The sequence below is a fragment of the Peromyscus eremicus genome, chromosome 2 (assembly GCF_949786415.1).
Source record: "Peromyscus eremicus chromosome 2, PerEre_H2_v1, whole genome shotgun sequence".
In the NCBI taxonomy this organism is placed as follows: domain Eukaryota; kingdom Metazoa; phylum Chordata; class Mammalia; order Rodentia; family Cricetidae; genus Peromyscus; species Peromyscus eremicus.
The window spans coordinates 137266079-137288640 of NC_081417.1; the positions used below are offsets into that span (position 1 = coordinate 137266079).

Consider the following 22562-nt stretch of genomic DNA (forward strand, 5'->3'; position numbering starts at 1 on the left):
CATGAGACCCTCTCCTAGGACTGTTTATACTGCTTTCTCAGCCCACCCTGTGAACTTCTCCCTGAGCTTTAGCCTGTACTGGGCCACTCTGTGACCTCTGCCTTCCCCTTTCACCTGGGCTCTGTCTCCCTAAGGGGTTTGACTTGGAGAACAAGAACCTATGTTTCTGTTAGCTGCGTCATGAGGTTAATGTCTGCAGAACCTAGTGCCCTGTATTTGCCTTGTATTGAAGCCCTAAAGGGGATGGGTTATCAAGAAAGCCACAACCCCATTGGTTGGATGGGTTATCAGGAAAGCTACAACCCCGTTGATTGGCAGGGACAGTAACCCTCCCTCATTTCTCACTATCCCCAATTCATCCATCCATCCTTCCTTCCTTCCTTCCTCCCCCCCCCCCCCCCCCCCCGAGCTAAGGACCGAACCCAGGGCCTTGCACTTGCTAGGCAAGCACTCTACCACTGAGCTAAATCCCCAACCCTTTTTTTTTTTTTTAAAGATAGTATCTTGGAGTTAGAGAGATAGCTCAGCAGTTGAGAGCACTTGCTGCTCTTGCAGAGGACCTGGGTTCAATTTTCAACACCCATATGGCAGCCCACAACTGTCTTAACTTAGTTCCAGGATCCAGTGCCCTCTGCTGGCCTCCACAGGCACCAGACTCACATGTACTGCTTCAGACATACGTGCAGGCAAAATACCCACACAAATTCTAAGTTAATATTCATTATGCTGGGCAGTGGTGGTGCATACCTTTAATTTCAGCACCTGGGAGGCAGAGGTGGCAGATCTCTGAGTTCGAGGCCAGCCTGGTCTACAGGGTGAGTTCCAGGACAGCCAGGCCTACCTGGAAACCCTGTATTGAAAAAAAAAAGTTAGTATTCATTAAAAAAAGTTTATCTTGCATCTAATACTTTCAAGTGATCATAATGGATAGTTCATTATAAATTAAAAAAGTAAAAGAAGGGGTTGGGGATTTAGCTCAGTGGTAGAGTGCTTGCCTAGCAAGCACAAGGCCCTGGGTTCGGTCCTCAGCTCCGAATTTAAAAAAAAAAAAAAGAAAAGTAAAAGAAATTCAAGGTCATTCTTGACTACATATCAAACTTTAGGCCAGTACTCCTCAAATTTTGTGTGCAAGAAGTACTAAGCATCATGTATAAGGGGCCATTTCCCAGGGTTCCCCAGCCCATCGCTCCTTGGACATAACCTGGGTGGGGGCGGTACCACAGGTCTTTGAGCTGTGAGCATTGGAGATGGGGGCACTTTGAGAAGAACTGCTCAGGGCTGGGGCTTGGTTGCCTAGGTTGTCTTTATAGAGGTTTGTCTTCAGCACCCACACAGTCCTGTTCTCCTCTCGGGATCCCACTGGCTCCTTTACAGCAGATGTGCCCACCCTCACTCCCTCTATGGTATGTGGCTGCTGCCTTCAAGGACATCTGCCATTGGTGTGGAATGACTCTCAAGTAAAGGAGCTGTGGTTCTTTTGTCCTCAGGAACCTCGGGTGCTCCTCCTGGTGGGGAGAAGGTGGTGGCGGCAGCTGTGTGATGCATCCTCCGGTTAGACTGCCTGGCTGGGTTCATGTAAGGGAAGTTGGTGGTTCACTCAACAGAAGGATCTTTTCTGTCTTGTCCAGAACTGAGAATGAAGCGGAGAGCGTCAGACAGGGGAGCTGGGGAAACGTCGGCCAAGGCCAAGGCTCTAGGGAGTGGCATTGCTGGAAATAATGCCAAGAGAGCAGGGCCGTTCGTCCTGGGTAAGTGGCTGGCCCTGGGGGAGTGGGCGTGGCCAGGGTGCAAGGGCTCTCATTCTCTCTCACCTGTGGACAGCAGAGTAATGTGCCCAGCGAGGACCCTCATCTGTCAGTGGTAAACCTAGGGCTGAGGTCACTCCATAGCAAAGGTGGTCAGTTTCTGTCACCATGCCAGCTTTAGATCAAGAGCCAGGCCCTTACCTCCCACTCCCGAGATAAGAATTCCAGAGTCTCAACAAGCTCACAAAAGCACATAGCTACATTAGAACCCTTGACCCACCATCTAAGGCACTATTTGACTTTCTTCAATGACATGATTGATTTCAGTGTTTTTTAATAGAATTTCCATGAACTTCTTACATTTATTTAGTTTTGGGGAGGGGTGTTTTGAGACAGGATCTGTCTCTATGAGACCAAGCTGGTCTTGGACCCACAGAGCTCTGCCTGCCTCTACCTCCCACGTGCTGGAATTAAAGGCCAGTGTCACTATGCCTGGCCCTGAACTTCTTATAGAATACTGTGGAAATCCTTTGGAATTGAGTGTTTTCAGCAGGCTGAGGAGCAGCAGGGCATCCTGCGTGGTGTCTGAGGTCCAGCCAGTCAAGGTTGCTGCTGGCTAGGGCTGCAGGTAGTGTGGGCTCTGGCACCAGGGGCTTGGTGGCACTTTTGCTTTAGGACAGCCTTTGGGACTTACAGGCACAGCCCAGTTCCAACTTCAGATACCCAGCAAACAGCTCCTAATGGCGCCTGCTACCAGCAAATGGCCCTGTGCTGTTTGTGGGGTGTAGAGGTAAACAGTGATAGAGATGGGTCACTTCTGCCCTCACAGAATTTAGCATGTTTTTTGGGAAAAAAGACTTCAGCTGAGTACTCGAAGGAGATGAACAAGATGGGGCATATGTGAAGAAGATCTGTGGATAGGGACGCCAGGAAGGGCCTTATTGTCCAGACCAGGCTGGCCTCAAGCTGGCCATCCTCCTGCAGAGCTTCCTGAATGCTAGGGTTATAGGCGTGTACCACACTAGACACTGGAAAGCCTTTGGGAGGAATGTGTCAGCAAAAGCCAGGTAGATATCAGGCGGATGCACACACATCCTCTCCACTTTGTAAGATGTAGAACTCTCCACCAAAGCCAGGTATGTATCAGGCAGGTACACACAGGTCCTCCTCCGCTTTGTAAGATGTAGAACTCTCCACCAAAAGACTTTGCGGGCGGGAGGGGACACAGTAGGTATAAAGGGAACATCTGGTGAGAAGGCCTGTGGTGATGTTCTGGAAAGTAAGCTCATGGCTTTATGTGCCATAGGCCCCCGTCTGGGCAACTCACCGGTACCGAGCATTGTGCAGTGTCTGGCGAGGAAAGATGGCACGGATGACTTCTATCAGTTGAAGGTAAGCAAGCACAGGCCGGGACCCTCAGAACTGGGCTGCCACAGCCCCTCTCTCCTCTTTGCCTTCACCCCTGCCTCACCCGGGAGCGGAAGTAGCCCCATTTCTTCCCGACAAGCCGTCAGGTTCACGGTCTCATCGGCTCCTGATTAAAGAGCTCTGCATGAATTACAGGCTGTCGAGGAAAGCAGCTGCCAGCCGTGCATGCCTGCGTGCGGTTGCGGTCAGGCGCAGGCATCACACGGCACACGTGAACCTGCTTCCCCTGTCCAGCCATTCTGGGGGAGGAAAGCATTGCTCTTTTTCTTTTTGTGCTTCCCGAAAGATCCTCACCCTCGAGGAGAGAGGAGAACAAGGAATAGAGAGCCAGGAGGAAAGGCAGGGCAAGATGCTGCTGCACACCGAGTACTCGCTGCTGTCCCTGCTGCACACACAGGACGGGGTGGTCCACCACCACGGCCTCTTCCAGGTGAGTGGCCCACGCTCCTTGCCGTGCCTGGCATCTGTTAGAGCCACATCTACTCTGTGTGACTCCCAGTATTCCTTCCCTACTGGCTGCCAGGACCTGAGCAGGGGGATTTGGGATCAGGCTAGGGCCATGCTGGCTGCTCCAGTACTCCCAGTGTGATTTCAGCCTACCAGGATTGGTCACAAATGACAACTTACAGCGGCCAGGCTTGCTTGGAGGAGCTGCTTTTCTGAGGGAGAAATAGGAAGCCATTTAATGTCTCCATGCCATTTCCAGCTGTGTTGTCTAGATTGGCAGGCTGGACTGGAAGACAGAGCAAGAGTCGGGGTCACCTGTGGTCAGCTCCCACAGTGTGACTATACCACAGTCCTTTTGCCTGCCCAGGCATTTCAGGTTTCTGAGCCCCAGACCCATGTTCTAAAGAACGGGGAGAATCATGGCCGCACCTGCCCTAAGGCTGGCAGTCCTGGCCACCGTGCCACCTGTTCATCATCACCATTGTTCCCTGTCACTTTACTCTCTGACAAAACACAAGTGGAACATGCTAATGAGGGAGAACTGTAGCTTCCCAGCCCGGGGATGACAGTAATCCCCACCCACGTCCACACCTGTCAAGCTCTTCTCCTTAGACTTGCCGTTAGAGGCAATTCCAGAAACTGGAGCATTTTCATTAAACAGAAATGAAGTCGATTTTAGTATCTTTTTTTTTTTTTTTTTTTTTTTTTAAAGATTTATTTATTTATTATATATACAGTATTCTGCCTACATGTGTCCCTGCAGGCCAGAAGAGGGCACCAGATCTCACCACAGGTGGTTGTGAGCCACCATGTGGTTGCTGGGAACTGAACTCAGGACCTCTGGAAAAGCAGTCAGTGCTCTTAACCTCTGAGCCATCTCTCCAGCCCGATTTTAGTATCTTGATTCTGATATCTTCATATGCAATTTTGGTATCTTCGTATGCTTGGCCTTCGTTTGTATGACAGAACAGAGGTGACTAAAAGTATCTTGAGCGGTTATCTGTGTGTTGAACACTGGGCCCAGACTCTGCAGCAAGCAAAGCCCAGCTCTGACCCTGCTTTTAGGAGAAATCTGCTATTTGGTCTATTCCCCAGAGGGCTTTGGCTATCTGCTGGCAGTAAGCAGGCCTTCTCTGGCCAGCAGACCCCAGCAGACACGTTGCACGGTTTTGTCACACTTGGGGTCCCTTGCAGTAAGGAGAGGAAGGAGGGTGACTGGGGCTGTGGGCCCTGTGTCGGCAGCTGACCCTGGCTGCAGCAAGCTTGTTTGCTTGGCTGACTTATCCTTGGACTCGGGGAGGGAGGGAGGGATTGCCAGCTCCCCTTTATGAGTGAGGAACTAGACTCCTGAGATGGAGCTATGAGGCCAGCACTGTATCCCTTGCCTCTGTAGCCCTGAAGAGAGCTTCATGGCATTATCTGACAGTCAGGGTTCTGTAAAGGAACCGAACATAAGGGGAATTTATTGACTGGCTCCCAGGCTGTGGATCCAGGTAGTCCAACAATGGCTGCCTGAGGACTGGAAAGCAGAGAATCTGGTAGTTTAGTCCACAAGGCTGGGTACTTGAGCAGTCGCAGTCTGGTGCGGAAGGCCTGAAGAGAGGGCTGGGCTTCAGTCTGGAAGCCCAAAGTTAGTTCTAATACTAGTGATGGAGTGCTGTAGTAGTGGGGTAGGTGGACTTGCCAGGGAGTGAGGGTAAGCAGGCAAAAGCAGGGTCCCCCTCTTTTTTCAGTTTTTTGAGACAAGATCTATCTCATCATGTCTTACCGACCTAGAACTGGAAATGCAGACTAGCTGGCCTTGAACTCATAGAGATCTGTTTGCTTCTGCCTCCCGAGTGCTGGGATTAGAGGCGTGCGCCACCGTGCCTGGCCCTCAGTTCCCTTCTTCCTTGTCCTTTTACACGGGCCATCACCAGAGAATGTGGCACACATATTTAAGGTTGATCTTCCTTCTTCAAATAATCAGATTAAAAAGATCCCTCACAAGTGCATCACTTGGCAGTTAGTTGATTACAGATGAGGTCACAGATGCAGTTGACAACCAGAATCAGCCGTCACACACGGAATACTGTGTAACCCCAGAAGCTTTCCAGGAGTGACCACTCTTAAACTTCTGCAGTCTTATGCCTGGAGTGGTGGCACATGACTTTAATCCCAGCAGACAGATCTCTGTGAGTTCGAGGCCAGCCTGGTCTACATATGAAGTACCAGACCAGTCACTACTACATAGTGAGACCCTGTCTCAAAAAACTAAACAGAAACATCTGCAGTCTTGGAGGTGGATGAGAGTGACATTGGTGACAGCTGGAATCTGGGAGTGCAGAACGAGGGGCCAGTGTCACTGCCGCAGCACTGGGCTGAGAGGGCCAGTCGACTTGAAATGCCCAGTGCTGACCCTAGCCCTTGCCCTGTGATGAAGCCTTCATCTCAGATGTTGAATTTGAGCGTGCTGGGCATGTCGCTTGACCTACAGGAAGCTGAACACTACCCCGTCAGGCTGTGTGGGTCTCAGTCTTCCACTCATTGGCTCCTGACGGTTTGTTTCAGTGGTTTGAATAGCCACCTGGGTGTGCCTCACCCAGGGCAGCAGAATTCAGCCACTTCCCTCTGGACCTCAAAAGGAGGGCCTTAACCCCCTGTTTCTCCTCGCCTCCCAGGACCGCACCTGTGAAGCGGTCGAGGACACAGAGTCCGGCCGGATGGTGAAGAAGATGAAGAAACGCATCTGCCTCGTCTTGGACTGCCTCTGTGCACACGACTTCAGCGACAAGACCGCCGACCTCATCAACCTACAGCACTATGTCATCAAGGAGAAGAGGCTCAGTGAACGGGAGACTGTGGTCATTTTCTATGATGTGGTGCGCGTGGTGGAAGCCCTGCACCAGGTGAGGCCCAGGACCCCACGTGCCGCAGTAACAGCATCCTTCTCAGCTTTGGCTTAGCAGAAAGCTGCTTGGTTCTGACCTCCCCAGGTGTGCTATTTGGTCTGTTCCCCAGAGGGAAGACTCTCCGCTGCCCTGGGTGAGGCAGCCCAGCAGAGCCCATGCAGTATTCCCAGTCAGTCAAGAAGCTAAACGAGAGCCTGCCAGCTCAGGGGTAACTGTAAGAGACAGTTAGTTACACCGGCCAGCTGAGCTTTGGAAAGACTGGTGTCAGGTACCCCGAGGTGGAGGACAGAAATGCTTGAGCCTCCTCCTGGGCCCTGTGGGCCAAGCCTGGAGTACTCAGTTGCAGAAGGGAAGCGCTGGCTCTTTGCCCCCCACCTCCAGGCTGCAGCTTGTTTTCTCCATGGGATGGTTGATTGAGTGAGGAGGAGGAGGAGGAGGAGGAGGAGGAGGAGGAGGAGGAGGTGGCGGCTTTTCCCATAAGCTGCTGCTCTGGGGTGAGAAGTAGCCGAGGAGACTGTTAGGCCACTTCTTACCCACTTGAGATGCATGCTTGATGAGGCCTGAGACAGATCCTAGGGGGTTCTTGCCTTCCCAGACCCTGATGACCCTCCATCTTTCAAAGTGGACCCCATCCCACCTCTCACTTTCTGGTGCAAACCATCCACTCATTGGTTTTCAGAAAAACATCGTGCACAGAGACCTGAAGCTTGGGAACATGGTGCTCAATAAAAGGTAAGTGTCCCTTCTTCCTCTGAGAAGCCCTCGAGCTGGGCCCCATGCTGCAGCTGCCCAGTTCTCTGCAGTGTCCGCGGGATTCTGACTCAGAACAGCCCAGCATCCAGGCAGCCCAGGACTAGGAATAGTGTCTTGCTGAAACCAGGGGTTCAGAGTCACGGAAAGGAAGAAGCACTGGCACTCCCAGTGTGGGCAGAGCGGCCTGGGTCTTGGAGGGATGTGGGAGGTGGAACAGGTTGCTCTCTTGGGCACTGGCCCCTTTAGCCGTGATTAGGGCAGTGGTGTAAGGTTTCAGGACCCACGGGAGGAAGGACTACCAGGCTGCCACAGTCCTAGAAAGGCAGCCCTGGGAAGAGGGACCGCCTCACCTGCTGCTTCCTGGGCCTCTCCCCTCCCTTTCCCTTCTCGGTCAGGTAGCAGCACATACTCGTAGCACAAGTGTCATGGTGGTGATTTGTTCCATGATGTGGTCAGTCCAGGAGGGGCCCCACTGCCCTTGTACAGTAGCTAAAGCCTCCCCATGGTCATGACGAAAGAAACTGGAGGGAGGTGGGTCGCACAGGAGGGGCAAGGGTCCCAGGCTTCCCAGCTGCAGCCTGATGCGCCATCGGGTGGTACTGGACAAGGGCGAAACTACCCTTCTCTCCACCGGCTCCCTGGCGTTGGGACTGCAGACTTGTTTCTGGGGTGCTGACCAGAAAACAAGTATCGTGTCACATCCATACCAAGGACAGCATGGGAGCTGGCTGATTGGGAAGGATGAGCAAAGATTCACCAGCTTGAGAACATGAAGGGATGAGAATCCCAGTGTCACACTCTGCAGAGGGGAGGGGAGGAAACAGGAAATTCCAGGGCTTCTTTGACCCCATCTGGCTAAGTGAGGAGTTAGGGAAGACGGAGGGCAGGATGTGGGGTCAGACCTGGCTCGGAGCCCGCCCTGCGCTGCCTCTTATTTGGAGTCTGCTTCTTCGCTTTACTTGCTAAGTGAATTCGTCCATGTGTCCCGTTACCAACACTGAGCTTGTTTCTCGTCTGTAGAAGTGGAGTGATCCCACCTTCCTGTGAAGAGCAGCTCAATACAAATAGATGTAAAATTGCCAGGTAGGGGTTGGGACTTCTAAACACACCCCCAGTGTCAATTCTAAGAGAGCCTGAGGTTTGTCTGAGTGAGGCGGAAGAGACTCCCACTCCTCAGATGAGGCTGAGGGCAGTTCCCCAGGCTTGGCTGGACTCAGGAGAGGAAGGCAGGCGCTGGAGGGCACTAGCCACTTTGGCCTAGACTCTTAAGATGACTTAGCATATTAGTGTGAGGGCTTATGCCTGTTCCTAGCACTCAGAAGCCAGAGGCAGGGGCATCATAAGTTTGAGGTCAACCTGAGCTATATAAGCAAGAAAGACCCTGTCTTTAAGAAACTATAACAAAGAGGAAAACTTGGGTCCTGTTTGTTCTAGGCCCTTGGTGGGACACTGAGGAACCCATGTCCCAACCAGCTGGACTGGAGAGCCTGGGCTCTTGGTAACAGCTGCTTGTTGGCTTGTTGGCTCTCTAAATGAGCATCCTGAGGGTTGCCATGGAAACGTGCAGTGGGGCTCCTGCCTGGTAACCGCACCAGTGTGCGTGGCCTCTTTTTTCCACTGGTGGTTTTGCCTCTCTCCCTTCTCCCAGCCCCACCCCCAGCCCCACCCCCCTGCTGTATGGTCTGAAGGAGCACCTCTGGAGTCCTCGGCACAGCTGTAGCCGGTCTCAAGTGACTTTCGGGTGCAGAGCACTGTACTCTTAGGACAGACGCAGTCCAGCTACCTTTCGCTCGAGTACCCAGACTCAGGAAAGGTACAAGGAGACGTAGCATGGAAAGCTTCTCATATTCCCAGTTCCTCCTTGGCATGCCAGCCCTTTCCCACCCATCCTGCCCAGGCTCTTGTGCTAGCCAGTGGAATGCAAATGGGCTGAGAGCCCCCAGGGAAGGGAATGGGAAAAAGCAAGGGCTGAAATCTGAAGTCCTTGGGGTTATGTGAGGCTGACTGTGGGTTCTTTCTTCCTCCTTCCTCTTGGGTAGGCAAGTTGCATACCAGTTCCTAGAAAAGCAGAACACTGTGGTAGCCCAGAGGCCATAGCTGAAGTGTGACTCACCCAAAGCAGCCCCTGCTGACGCACATCACCCCGCCACCCCTCGATGCCCTGCCCTCCTGTCAGAACCAGCTGAGGGGTCTGGGACTCCTGGGGAGCTGTTTGCCACCCTGCCAATGTGGGTGGTTGTGGCGAGGCAGGCAAGCATTGCCAAGCCTTAGGAGGTCTCTGGGCTGACCATGGCGTTTCCTGTGGGAGAGACTCCAGGTACCTCAGTGGTAGAACAGCCCCCACAGGCAGAAAGTTGGCCGTCCTGCTGCAGGACCTAGAGCGGCAACACCAGTGCATGTGCTCCAGGGCCGGTTGCCACCCATGTCGGAGACAGTGGCTTTCCTAGGCTGTCCTGGGCATGCCAGCTGGCAGAGAATGAGAGGCTGTTGGCAGCTTCTTCTGGCAAGCCTGGAGTTCTGTGTCCACTGCCGACTGTCTTCTTACCCAGGCAGATCCAGCCTGATCCTGAGAGTCAGGCATTACCGTTTCCCCTCATAGAAAAGGACATTTGAGTTTAGCAGGGGCCCCACACAGCAAGGAAATGGCAGAGGCGGGGTCGGGCCCACTGCCCCTGCTTGACTACCCTCCCAGCATCCCACGCCTGAGACCACAGGATGCATCTGTGGCCGCAGTGGCCAGCACAGAACCCTGGTGCTGTTCTGTGAAACCTTGCAGTCCTGTGTCAGGAGCAGTGACAGGAGGCCCACAGCTGGGGCGTTCTGCACCCCAGCATGCAGATGAGCCTCACTGGGACCCTTCATCTGCATTCTTGGGCTCTGTCCTGCAGGGCATCCTGGGCTAGAGCTGGAGCCCACATCTCCCCTGGGAATGTGGAGACAGACTGGCCTTTGTTTATGCCGAGCCCTTTGCCAGCAGAATTCCCTGAGGTAGCTGAAGGGCTCTCAGAGCCTCTTGGATGCAGCTCCTGGGGAAGTCCACTCACTCACAGCCACATACCCTGCTCTTGAGCCCACCCTCCTGCTGCCCTGGGGGCTCTTCTAGAAAGACGTGCACAAGGCCCCTCATTGAGCATCTCGCCACTGTTCCCCAGCTGCCGTGCTCGGCCCAGTAAGCACAAGCCAGTGCAGTTAGGGAAGAGACACCCCTCCTCACTGGTGCTCCCCTAGGTCCTCTTGACAAAGGCCACCCTCCCTTTCATCCCCAGCTGTAGTGGGAGGACCACACCATGAGCTTCCTAGAAAAGTTCCAAGCCCAGAGCCTCCTGCTTGACGATTCTCAGAGAAGAGCCTATTTTCCTAGGACACGGCAGTCTGAAACTCAGGACAAGAGAGGAGTTAGCCTGGATGGAACAGAAGGAAAAGTCCTTTGGGGGCAGGGCTCTTCCCAGGGGGCTCTGAGGCCTGACAGAGCTGGGCTTCGACCTACCTCCCAGCTCTCCCAAGCTGTGTGACCTTGGGCGGGTCCCTTTACTTCTAGACCTTAGTTCCTTCTGATGAGGAATTGAAAAGTAGGGAGGCAGAGGCAGGCGGATCTCTGTGATTTCGAGGCCAGCCTGGTCTCCAAAGCGAGTTCCAGGACAGGCGCAAAGCTACACAGAGAAACCCTGTCTCGAGAAACCAAAAGAAAAAAGAAAAGTCTCCCTCACAGGCCGCTGTGGGAAAAATGAGAACAGTCCACCTGAGTCCTGGCAAAAGGATAGAAGCGTCAGGCCCCAAAGCCAGCTCTGTGGATCTCCTGTGTGCCACCCTCCATCATTTCCTCTGTAACAGCAGAGCAAAGCTGCTTGTCTCGGCTCCCCTCCTACACCAAGGGCTCTCCTGGAGGCTGGCCCCAGCGTACTAATGCCTCTTACCCACTATATGGGAACCACATTCCTCCCAAAGGCCCTGCTGCTCCAAATGAGGAGGAGCGTCAGGAAGCTACGCTCAGTGACGGTACTAGGGTTCATAATTTTGGGGAATAGGGCTGGTGTGTACAAGCCCTGGCTTTGACCCCTACACTACAAGAAACTACAGGAAACGAAACAGCCACAAAGGTTGTTGGAAATAGACAATACATTGTCTCGTGGTGACTCCGAAATGTGCCCACTAAGCCTGTGTGCATGATGCGGTGTGGCTACAGCCCCCAGTGACCTGGTACACTTCAGGGCAGTGCCTCGTTCACAAGACAGTGTGGGTTCTGCATGCTGAGCCTCCTCCAGCCTGTGTAGCTGGACCCCAGAACTCTTGAAGAAAGGCTGCCTGCGCACAGCTGTTAGCAAAGGGAATCCCACCATGGCAGAGCTCACAGCGGTTAGCAAAGGGAATCCCACCATGGCAGAGCTCACAGCGGTTAGCAAAGGGAATCCCACCATGGCAGAGCTGGCCACGAAGCATCACTAGCTCACAGTGCCTTCCCTTTCTGGAGTGAACTCCCTCTCTGAGGCCTTGAACCAGTGGAGACCCAGACCTGCATCGCTGACCATCTCCTAGCTATTGGGCTCATGGCTAGCCACCTCATATCAACAGCAGTGTGCATGCCCTACCATGAAGCAGGAAAAGCTCTCCACCCTTCCAGTGCTGAGTCTCCCGGGGGGCTTGGCCACAGTGGGGTTTTAGAAAAGATAGAGTGGTTGAGATTGGTTAATTGTACCATTGCTCTGTGCTGTGCTCTGTGCTGGCGCCCTCCACTCCCATTCTGTTAGCCCTGAGGATTGTGAGGACTGGGAAGACCTGAGATGACACACTCACCTAATTGGATGCCAGGGCTCTTGGGAGAGACCAGCTTCCCCAGGGAAGACGGTTCAGTTGTTAAGTGCTTGCCAGGCAAGTATGGAGGATTTGAGTTCAGATCCCTAGCTTAAAAAGCTGGAATGGTGGCATGAGCCTATAATCCCATCCCTGTTGAAGAATAAACAAGAGGATCCCTGGGACTTGCTGACCAGGTAGTCTTGCCAAATTGGTGAGCTCTGGGTTCAGTAAGACCCTGTCTCAAAAAATTATGTAAAGGGGGCTGGAGAGATGGTTCACTATCTATAACTCGGGCCCCAGGGGACCCACTGCCCTCTTCTGGCCTCCACGGGCAGGCACCAGGCACTTACGTGGTTGGGGTACAAGCATACATGGAGGCAGGCTGAGTGGTGGTGGTGCACACCTTTAATCCCAGCATTGGGAGGTAGAAGCAGACACATCTCTGTGAGTTCAAGGCCAGCCTGGTCTACAGAGCAAGTTCCAGGACAGCTAGGGCTACACAGAGAAACCTGTGTAAGGTTTGGAGTGGAAAGGGGAGGTGGGGTGGGGTGGGGCAAACAAATACATGCAGACAAAACACCCATACACCTAGTGTGTTGAGCAATGGAGAAAGATGCCAGATGCGGACATTTGGCCTTCATAACATGGACACACACAGACATACACAGAGCTGTCAGCCGGAGGGTATGACATAGGATCAGCTTCCACACTCCACCAGAACATGTGGAAAGTTCCCATGGGTCAGAGTCCCCATGTGAGGCCCAGGCCTGGTGTCCTGTGGTATACTGGACTTCCTGCCGAGAGGATGCCTCAGACTGTCCTCTGTGCAGTGGCCACAGCACAGGGAGAGGAGGGAGGGTTAAGTAAGGCATTCGTGTCTGCTGGTCTTTTTCCTGCGTGTGCAAATGTCATTGAGTTGCCGGTTGCTCCCAGTCTTGAATATGGTGAAAATCTCTGGGGACTGTTCCAGCTGTAAGCTGTACCCCTGAGGTTCGGCCAGAGCAGAGGTTCAGGGGAGGTGGCTGCTGTCCTCTTGAAGAGAAGCCTAGATGCTTTTGTATAGAATAAGGAGCCTGCCCCAGCAGGTACCTGGCTCTGGGGCCTCTGTGTTCACTCTCTACCTCCCATTCTTAGGACCCATCGGATAACTATCACCAACTTCTGCCTTGGGAAACATCTTGTGAGTGAGGGGGACCTGCTGAAGGACCAGAGGGGGAGCCCTGCCTACATCAGTCCTGATGTGCTCAGTGGTATGTGTGGTCCCCACATTGTGGCAATACACTCCTTGAACAGATGGTAGCCTGAGGGCAGGCCCTGGACTAGGTCCTGGGCTTTCCTGACCCACCCTGTCCAGATCTCCACTCTAACGGAGGAACAAGCCACGTGCCCACATGAGGTTAGAGCTACGTACGAGAGAGAGAGAGAGAGAGAGAGAGAGAGAGAGAGAGAGAGAGAGAGAGAGAGAGAGAGAGATAGGCATTCCAAAAGAGCATGTAAGGGCACTAAGATCTTCCCCCAGTTGTGGCATTTCAGCTGCAGTGTTAAGAACTAGAAGTCCAGTTGTGTGAGCATGGTACCACACATCCGGCGTCCCAGCACTCAGGAGGCAGAGGCAGGAGGATATTGAGTTCTGGGCTAGCCTGGGTCACATAGCAAGACCCTATCTCAACACTTCTGTCCCCAAATAAAGCCACACTGCTATCCTGAGGACAATTTCACAAAACTCCTTTTTACAGATAAGGACACTGAGGCTAGGGTGACCTTTTTGTTTTGTACCTTCAAAAATTAGTAATAGGTTTCACTGTGGCTGTGACACTTTCTCTTTTGGGGGTGGGGAGGGGTTTCAAGACAGGGTTTCTCTGTGTAGTTTTGGTGCCTGTCCTGGATCTCACTCTGTAGACCAGGCTGGCCTCGAACTCACAGAGATCCGCCTGGCTCTGCCTCCCGAGTGCTGGGATTAAAGGCGTGCGCCACCACCGCCCATGACATTTTCATTTTTATGCATATATATCAGTATGCTCTGTTCCTGTTTGCCTTCTCATTCCTCTCCCGTGGTCCTCTGGTCCCCTTGCTCCCTCCAGATAGTCGCTCCAGCTTTTGTGGTCCATATGTCCCATTACAGCCTCCTTTCCCACTCCCCCTCCCTGTGGGGGGGACATGCAGACCACACCACTGACAAGGAAGCTGGCTAGTGGTTGATGGAGTAAATGTGCAGGTCCAGGCTGGGAACAGGGAGTGAACACAGTAACTGACGTCTGTGTCCGAGAACTCGTCATCTAGTGGAGAGCTGAGAAGCAACAGAGACTGGGGGAGGGGGGGTGGTATGGATGAGGGCGAAGGATGGGGGATGGGGCTGCCAGCTGTGTCTACGGACGTACTGGCCGCCTGCGCTGAGCTGCTTTCCTGGCTGTGGGAGTGGTAGGTAGCTCCCAGAGTCTCCTAGGCTGATGAGGATGATACAGAGTCCGACAAAACAGGGCAAGATGGGTGGGCTGCACATACCCAGGCGTCATCCTGGAGCAGGGGACTGGCGAGCGCGCATGCAGGAGCTCTGGACTGCACTGGCTTGCCCTGAGGGGAAGAACGGTAAAAGGATCTGAAGCAAAGGTGGGATTTGGAGTGAGGAGCTGCCCAGGCACGTCGTTCCAACTGAGTGTTCGTGTGCTTTGTCCCCAGGCCGGCCATACCGGGGCAAGCCTAGTGACATGTGGGCCCTGGGTGTGGTTCTCTTCACCATGCTCTACGGCCAATTCCCCTTCTACGACAGCATCCCACAGGAGCTCTTCCGCAAGATCAAGGCTGCTGAGTACACCATCCCCGAGTGAGTCCTGCCTCCTCGGAGGGGTGGGGAAGGGATCAGCTGGCCCTCTGGGATTTCAGGGAAGAGACAGCAATACTACTGGGGTCCCGGAGCCCTGTGTCAAAGACTAGCCCCCGTCACTCTGCTGAGGCTTCTTCCTCTTCCTCCCTGTCCAGGGATGGGAGGGTCTCTGAGAACACAGTGTGTCTTATCCGGAAACTGCTGGTCCTTGACCCCCAGCAACGCCTGGCTGCTGCTGATGTCCTAGAGGCCCTCAGTGCCATCATTGCATCTTGGTAAGTGGGCCTGCACAAGGTCTGGAGCTCAGATGCTCTGCCGCCCTGCACAGACGATCAGCCCTTTTCTCTACTAGACCACCAGCTTCAGATTCTCCTAAAGGCAGGGCTATGAGGGTGTAGGCAGAGTGCAGAATGGGCATCTCCTGCCTGCATGACATGCCGACTGTGAGGTGGCCATCGCCTTGCTGAATTCCTACCACAGCCCTTGCAGCAGGGGATGTCCTCTCTTTATTGGACCAGAAGATAGAGGCCCAGCAGTCAGCCATGTTAGGCAGGTACTGACTGGGTCCTAAGCTGGACTGACTGTAGACAAGTCAGGAGCAGTAGGGACCTGTCTAATCTGGCATGTCCCCCTTCCCTGCAGGCAGTCACTGTCCTCTCTGAGTGGGCCTTTGCAAGTGGTTCCAGACATTGATGACCAAATAAGCAACTCTGACAGCTCCCAGGAGGTGAGTGTGGAGAGGGAGGCCAGATTCTGGCCTGCCTGTGTCCTGTCCACCCGAGGTCCCCAGCCTGTGTCCTGTCCACCCGAGGTCCCCAGCCTGTGTCCTGTCCACCCGAGGTCCCCAGCCTGTGTCCTGTCCACCCGAGGTCCCCAGCCTGTGTCCTGTCCACCCGAGGTCCCCAGCCTGTGTCCTGTCCACCCGAGGTCCCCAGCCTGTGTCCTGTCCACCCGAGGTCCCCAGCCTGTGTCCTGTCCACCCGAGGTCCCCAGCCTGTGTCCTGTCCACCCGAGGTCCCCAGCCTGTGTCCTGTCCACCCGAGGTCCCCAGCCTGTGTCCTGTCCACCCGAGGTCCCCAGCCTGTGTCCTGTCCACCCGAGGTCCCCAGCCTGTGTCCTGTCCACCCGAGGTCCCCAGCCTGTGTCCTGTCCACCCGAGGTCCCCAGCCTGTGTCCTGTCCACTCAACGTCCCCAGCCTGTGTCCTGCCCACCCAGAGGTCCCCAGCCTGTGTCCTGCCCACCCAGAGGTCCCCAGCCTGTGTCCTGTCCACTCAACGTCCCCAGCCTGTGTCCTGCCCACCCAGAGGTCCCCAGCCTGTGTCCTGTCCACCCGAGGTTCCCAGCCTGTGTCCTGTCCACCCAGAGGTCCCCAGCCTGTGTCCTGTCCACTCAACGTCCCCAGCCTGTGTCCTGCCCACCCAGAGGTCCCCAGCCTGTGTCCTGCCCACCCAGAGGTCCCCAGTCTGTGTCCTGTCCACCCAGAGGTCCCCAGCCTGTGTCCCATCCACCCAGAGGTCCCAGCTTGTATCCCATCCACTCAAGGTCCCCAGCCTGTGTCCTGCCCACCCAAGGTCTCCAGCCTGAGAAGAGACAGCTAGCTGACATGGGGTCAGCTACTGGAGAAAGTGCTGGGTGACGGGTGGGGACAGAGACAAGAGTGCTAGGCAGCAGCTGTGGGTGGTCTCAGGGTGCCCCTGGGAGGGAAGTTGGACCTGAGCTGTTACAGTGACTTCCCTGGGAGCTCCCTAGCAAGCATGGGCAGGTAGGACCAGGAGGGGCCATGCCTGGAAGCTCTGTCCCGCTCCCTTCAGTCCACCCTAAGGCCTGTGGTCATATTTTATCCCATTGACAAAGGAAGAATCTGAGGATCAGAGAAGTAATGTAGCTAGAGTTTTCCTGCCTGGCCCACAGTCAGGACAAATCTCTCTCACCTGCCAGTCCCACAGCCGCTCAGACCCGACCAAGTAAACACAGAGACTTATATTGGTTACAAACTGTATGGCCGTGGCAGGCTTCTTGCCAACTGTTCTTACAGCTTAAATTAATCCATTTCCATAAATCTATACCTTGCCACATGGCTCGTGGCTTACCGGCATCTTCACATGCTGTTTGTCATCGTGGTGGCTGGCAGTGTCTCTCTGACTCAGCCTTCCAGTTCCTAGCTTTATTCTCCTCCTTGTCCCGCCTATACTTCCCTCCTAGCCACTGGCCAATCAGTGATTTATTTATTGACCAATCAGCAACACACTTGACAAACAGACCATCCCACAGCAAAGTAAACCCATGTGTCCACAGTCACACAGCTTGACAGCAGGGGAGCTGTGCCTTGGTTCCAGAACCCTGCCTGCCGCAGTCAAGACTTGCCTCCACAGTCTCGCACTGCCTGCCCGCACAGGAGAGAGCTCAGCCTGAGGGTTGGAGGTTGGCTCTGCTCTTAACCCTCAGAGTTCGGAGCCCACCTACACCCCACCCTCATACACCTACACCCCACCCTCATACACCTACACACCCCCACCGTGGGTGAGGATGCTAATGCAGAGATCCAAGTCAGAAGACAGCTAGACAGACCCAGGCTGGAGACCTCCTGCAGCCACTCACATCAGCCAGCAAGGTGAGGGAGGCTCCCTGTATTAGGTCTTCACCTTCACCGTGGTCTCTTGGTCCCCAGGCAAAAGTGACAGAGGAGTGTTCCCAGTATGAGTTTGAGAACTACATGCGACAGCAGCTGCTGCTTGCTGAGGAGAAGAGCTCCATCCACGAGGCCCGGACGTGGGTGCCCAAGCGGCAGTTCGGTAGCATGCCACCGGTGCGACGACTGGGCCACGACGCACAGCCCATGACCTCCTTGGACACAGCCATCCTGGCGCAGCGCTATCTGCGGAAATAGTGCCCTCAGCTAGGGCACGCCCAGCACACCTCTCCTCGGCCCACCAGGCCCAGCCATCGGGCCTAGGCCTGGGCCCAGCAGTGCTGGACTGACTCCCAGGCTGCAGTGGGACAGGGCAGGGGTAGGGACAGCCCAGGTCAAAGCCAGGGTCAACAGAGGTACCACAGAGCTACCTTTTGGGATGATTGCTTGACTGTTGTTTTGTTTTGTTTTGTTTTTAAATCTGAGAATTCTAGATACCTGATCTGCTTTTAATCATGACATTTTAATCTACCTCTCTGTCTCTAACCACGCTGTCTCTGGACCGAGTGCTGGGAGGAAAGAAGGGAGCCTATGCTCGCCACCCAGGCCCTGGAACAGCCACAGCCTGGCCAGGCCACTGCTCCCCACAGTCCATATAAGCTGACCATGCCGCTCACTACTGGCCCCCAGTAAGCACCCCTTCCCACTGTCCATGTCCCCCGCTACCCCCTCCCCCGGGGCCTGCCCTCGGTCTGAGCTTTGAAACGCTTTCACCTCATCTTCCGCCCAATTCAAATATATTTATTTTTTTACTGAATCCAAATTCTCTCCCATCTCTAGGTTCAGCCCATGGCTGCTCTCTGCCCCCCAGCCCGGCTGGATAATGGGGCCCACATCTGTATGTAGGCTCCCTTCTCACTCCCAGGCACCTAGGAGTTCTCTTGCCGGTTCTTCTCTGCTCTCAACCCACCCTGTTTCTAGACTTGGCTCTTTCTCTGTCTCAGTAGCTTCTCTGAGGTGCTGCACATGCGCATTAACCCTGCCTCCTCCATCCTTCACGTGGTACCCAGGTAACATGGACAGAGTGTGAACGGACCTGCGGCCAACTTTGGAGGATGCTCTGGGCCTGCTGGGGACAGGCCACTTGTGCTCAGAGATCCTCCTACCTTGCCTCAGAAGTGTATCCCTCCCAGCAGACCCTGCGCAGATGCCTACCTGGGGGTAGAAGACTTGGAGGGAGACCTGTAGGGATCGGGGACCTACCTACCTGGCGTGAGAACAGCCCTGCTACCCTTTTTGAGCCGGAATTTTGAAGTGGATGCCCGTCTTGCCAGAAATGCTGTTCTCTCCAGACTGCCCTCCCTGCACTGGACTTGGCGCACCCAGTACCAAGCAAAGCCCCAACTCTGGAGGCCTACACCCTGTGTACCCTCAGAGAGGACCATGTCCCCCTTCTGGCAGTCCTAGACCCTTCCTGCCTCTTGCTCTCCAGTGGGGGAGACCATGTTTCCTAGAGTGTGAGCTGCCCCTCACCCCCTGAAAAGCTGACTCACTGTGAGTGACCTTGGGCAAGTTCCCAAACCTCCTTGTGCCTCAGTTTCCCCATCTGGAAAAAATGGGGCCACCTCTTGCCAGCAGTAGCAGGGCTGCCCATGCCCCTCCCTCCCCATACCCTGATCCCGCCCTGGGCGCCTGTGCCTCTGTTTCCCTGGGTCTGCAGGAGCCCACCTGAGCCCAGCACTTACTCCCCTAGCACCCAGCTCTGCCTCGAGTTCAGCCATCCAGCTGCTGAGAGTCAGGGCATGGCGCTGCTGCGTTGGGGGGAGGGCTCTTTTTTTTCTATATTTATTTGATAATGAAAAGTCTCCTGAGGGAGCAGGAACGCAGTCAGCCTGGGCTCCTAGCCCATGACTGCCCTCCAGTGAGGCTCTGAGGCCTGGCGAGGGCCCTCCTGGGCGGAGCCTCTGCCCAGTGTCTCAGGCCTGCATCCACAGCCCTCCTTTTAAAAGCAATACCTTCAGGTCTGCAGAGCCCATCAGACAGCTGGTTCCTTCCAAGGTCAAGCCTCGGTCGGATGGTATTCTGGCAATGCAGAGAAGAGTTTTGGCCTGCCCTCACTGGTGTCACACACTGAGAAGTCCTATTGTAAAGAAAAAAACAAAAAAACAAACAAAAAAAAAAACACAATGGAAAAAGTCACAAAAAAGTTTGTATAAAGCCGTATTTTTGTACTACATGGGGACTCTTCCTGCATGTCAGCAATAAAACTTCCTGATCTGGAGCCGCCAGGGCTGCAGCAATGCCTCTGTTCTTGTCCTCCATCTAGCTCGCCTTCTCTAGCCCAGCAGAGCAGGGCCTGTGTCTCTGGGGCCTGCCAACAGGGGCGCCGCCCCCTCTGGCCAGCAGGCAATCAAGCCATGCTGCCAGAAGCAAGGTGCCGGAGTGTCCTGCCTCCTGCCAGTGCCCAGTGGGAGCTGCTAGCTTGGCTTGGCCCGGCTTCTGCCCACTGTAGACAGAAGAGTAGCAGGGCCTTGTCAACTAGAAAGCCATGAGCCCCCTCTTTACAAAGTCCTGTGTCACAGGGAGCCGGGGTAAGGAGCTAGCCAGGGCTGGCCCTTCCCTGTACTGCCCTCACCCCCTTGGGAAGTCCAGGGGTGCCTGCCTGCCTGCCTTCCTTCTGCCCGTTGCCTAAGTTTAGACTAGAATGTACTTCCCAGCAAAGCCAAGAAACAGTGAGTGCTTCCTGGTGAAGGGAGAGGTAGGCTAGACCATCCCTAGCTGAGCAAGGAAGAAACAAGGCATCCTGGCCAAAGAAGCCTTTCCCAGACGGGCCTGATCCCCATGACTGCTCTGCCTTGCCCCTTCCCCGCAGCCCACACATTCGACCTACATGGTCCCCTGCTCTGTCTGGCCCAGGTGCATGACCATGAGATGCCCCTTCTCTCAGCCTACAGCTGCTAGCTGCTGCCCTGGACCTGGTCTCCATCCACAACCTCTCGCTTTGGGTACAAATGTCTCTGTGCTGTCTAGGTCTCCCAATTCAGCCCTCAGAATTGCCCTGACACCCAACTGGTGCCCAGAACTGCTTCGTTTGTTTTTGCTTTTAGCGGTTGGAAAAAGCAGCCCTATTTCTTCAGATCCTATGTTTTCTTTTTAAAATGTATTTTATCTCTTAAGTGTATGGCTGTTTTGCCTGCATGTGTATCTCTGTACCACTTACATGCCCGGTGCCCACAAAGACCAGAAGAGGATATCAGATCCCTGGAATGGGAGTTACAGGTGATAGTGAGTGAGCCTTCATGTGGGTGCTCAGAATTGAACCCGGGTCCTCTGGAAGAACAGTCAGTGCTCTTAACCTCTGAGCCATCTCTCCAGTCTCTGGTTTACTGATCTGTTGGGACTGTTTATCCTTTACTAATTTTCAGGTTTGGTTTTGGTTTTGTTTTTGTTTTTCCAACTCTCTATAATAAGCAAGCTGATGTTTCTCCATCCAAGAGCCCAGAGCACCTGATCTCAGCTTTCTGTCCATCTGTCTGTCTTTTCTTCATTCCCTTGCTACCCTGGTTAGGTCTGTCCTTGGAGCTGTGCCGGATGAGGCACATGTCTGTCTCTCACACTCTGCCCTGTAAACCCCCAGTTCTGCCCTGTAATCGGACCACTGTTCAATTCCACTGTGAGTGGCAACACTCTGGTCCCCAGCTCCCTCTCTCCTCCCTCTGACAGTCCAGGTGCCACAGGGACTAGAGGGAATCATCTAAAACTTAGGTATAGCCAGATGCGGTGGCATGGGCCTGTAATCCAAGATCTCTGAGCGCTGCGATTTTAAAGCAGCATGGTCTATATGGTGAGTTCAGGCCAGTAAAATAGTGAAGCCTGGGGGTGTAGTTTGCCTAGCATACTTGAAGTCCTGAGTTCAATCCTCAGAACTACATAAATTGGTTCATCCCTGTAATGCCAGCATTGGAAGTGGAGAAAGGCAAGAGATGAAAAGTTCAAGGTCATCCCCAGATGCAGCAGTCCGCTGGCTCAAACGCCATTACAAGATGGCGCTGGTTTCCTGTTTATCCCGAATGCTAACGTGTCGCTCTCCCGCCCGATAGTACTGACCAATCAGCTTACCGCCCAAGCTCCGCCCCCAGAACCTGCATATAAGCCAGCTTGCCCCGGCGCCCGGGGCCCTCCTCCCGTACCAGCTCTCCCGAGAAGCCATAACCGAGCAGCGTTCAATAAAACCGTGATAGAGGAAGAATCTTGGAGTCGTGTCTTGCTTCCCCGCTGGTCGGGGCGCGCCGCAACTGGTGCCGAAACCCGGGAAACTTCGGACCTTGCGAACGACTCGGAGGAGGGCCGAAGATTCAGAACCTCACACGGGAACGGTGAGTACTCATAAGGTATGACTGACGCCTATGACACCAATCTTGCCTTTTTGCTGGACTTTTTCCCGTTGATAATTTTTGTGTGGGTTATCTTGGTGATTGGGTGCTGCTTTTGGCTGCGCTGCCACCGCGCGGAGGAAACTTGTTTGTGTTGCTGTGAGCGAAACGAAAGTAAAGTTTGTGTTGCTGCGAGCGAAACGAAAGTAAAGCTCCTTAGTGGGGACAGTCTTTCGTTAGCTCGTTGTTTTCTTTGAGTAAACCTGGTGTAGAGAAATCAGTTTCAAAGATGGGGAACTTTGACTCACATATTGAGTTTTTTGTCAAACCTGTGAAGGAATTACTGGGTGCAAGGGATATTAATGTTTCCTCCGGTTCTATAAAAAGGGCGCTTAAAGAGATAGATCAACATGCGCCATGGTTCGCGGTATCCGGTGATCTCACGATGAGTTCCTGGGAAAAGCTAGGAAAAGATTTAGAAAAACACAAACAAGATCTAGGAAAAGCCACCTTGCCTTTTTGGAGATTGGTGAAATCTTGTCTGGATGAGGAAAAGGCACAGGAAGCAGTAGCAAAGGGGAGAAAGGCTATGGCAGAATGGCAGGATAGTCAGTCCGAAACCGGTAAGGAAACAGAAGCTAGCAAAGAAAATTCTAAACATAAAGAAAATAAAAGAGAAAAGA

At 54.0% G+C, this 22562-nt stretch overlaps 1 protein-coding gene across 2 annotated transcripts in view; it reads left to right on the forward strand.

Annotated features, from left to right (window-relative positions):
- Stk40 (serine/threonine kinase 40) overlaps positions 1 to 19802 on the forward strand; it is a 38991-nt gene extending 19189 nt beyond the window's left edge. For both annotated transcript variants that reach the window (XM_059254956.1, XM_059254955.1), the window contains exons 2-11: positions 1629 to 1748; positions 3052 to 3137; positions 3460 to 3603; positions 6281 to 6508; positions 7191 to 7243; positions 13190 to 13305; positions 14732 to 14876; positions 15032 to 15151; positions 15519 to 15603; positions 17546 to 19802. In XM_059254956.1, the coding sequence (XP_059110939.1) occupies positions 1637 to 1748; positions 3052 to 3137; positions 3460 to 3603; positions 6281 to 6508; positions 7191 to 7243; positions 13190 to 13305; positions 14732 to 14876; positions 15032 to 15151; positions 15519 to 15603; positions 17546 to 17764 (1308 nt within the window). In that variant the 5' untranslated portion in view covers positions 1629 to 1636 and the 3' untranslated portion in view covers positions 17765 to 19802. The remainder of the gene's footprint in view (positions 1 to 1628; positions 1749 to 3051; positions 3138 to 3459; positions 3604 to 6280; positions 6509 to 7190; positions 7244 to 13189; positions 13306 to 14731; positions 14877 to 15031; positions 15152 to 15518; positions 15604 to 17545) is intronic.
- The last annotated feature ends 2760 nt before the right edge of the window (positions 19803 to 22562 follow it).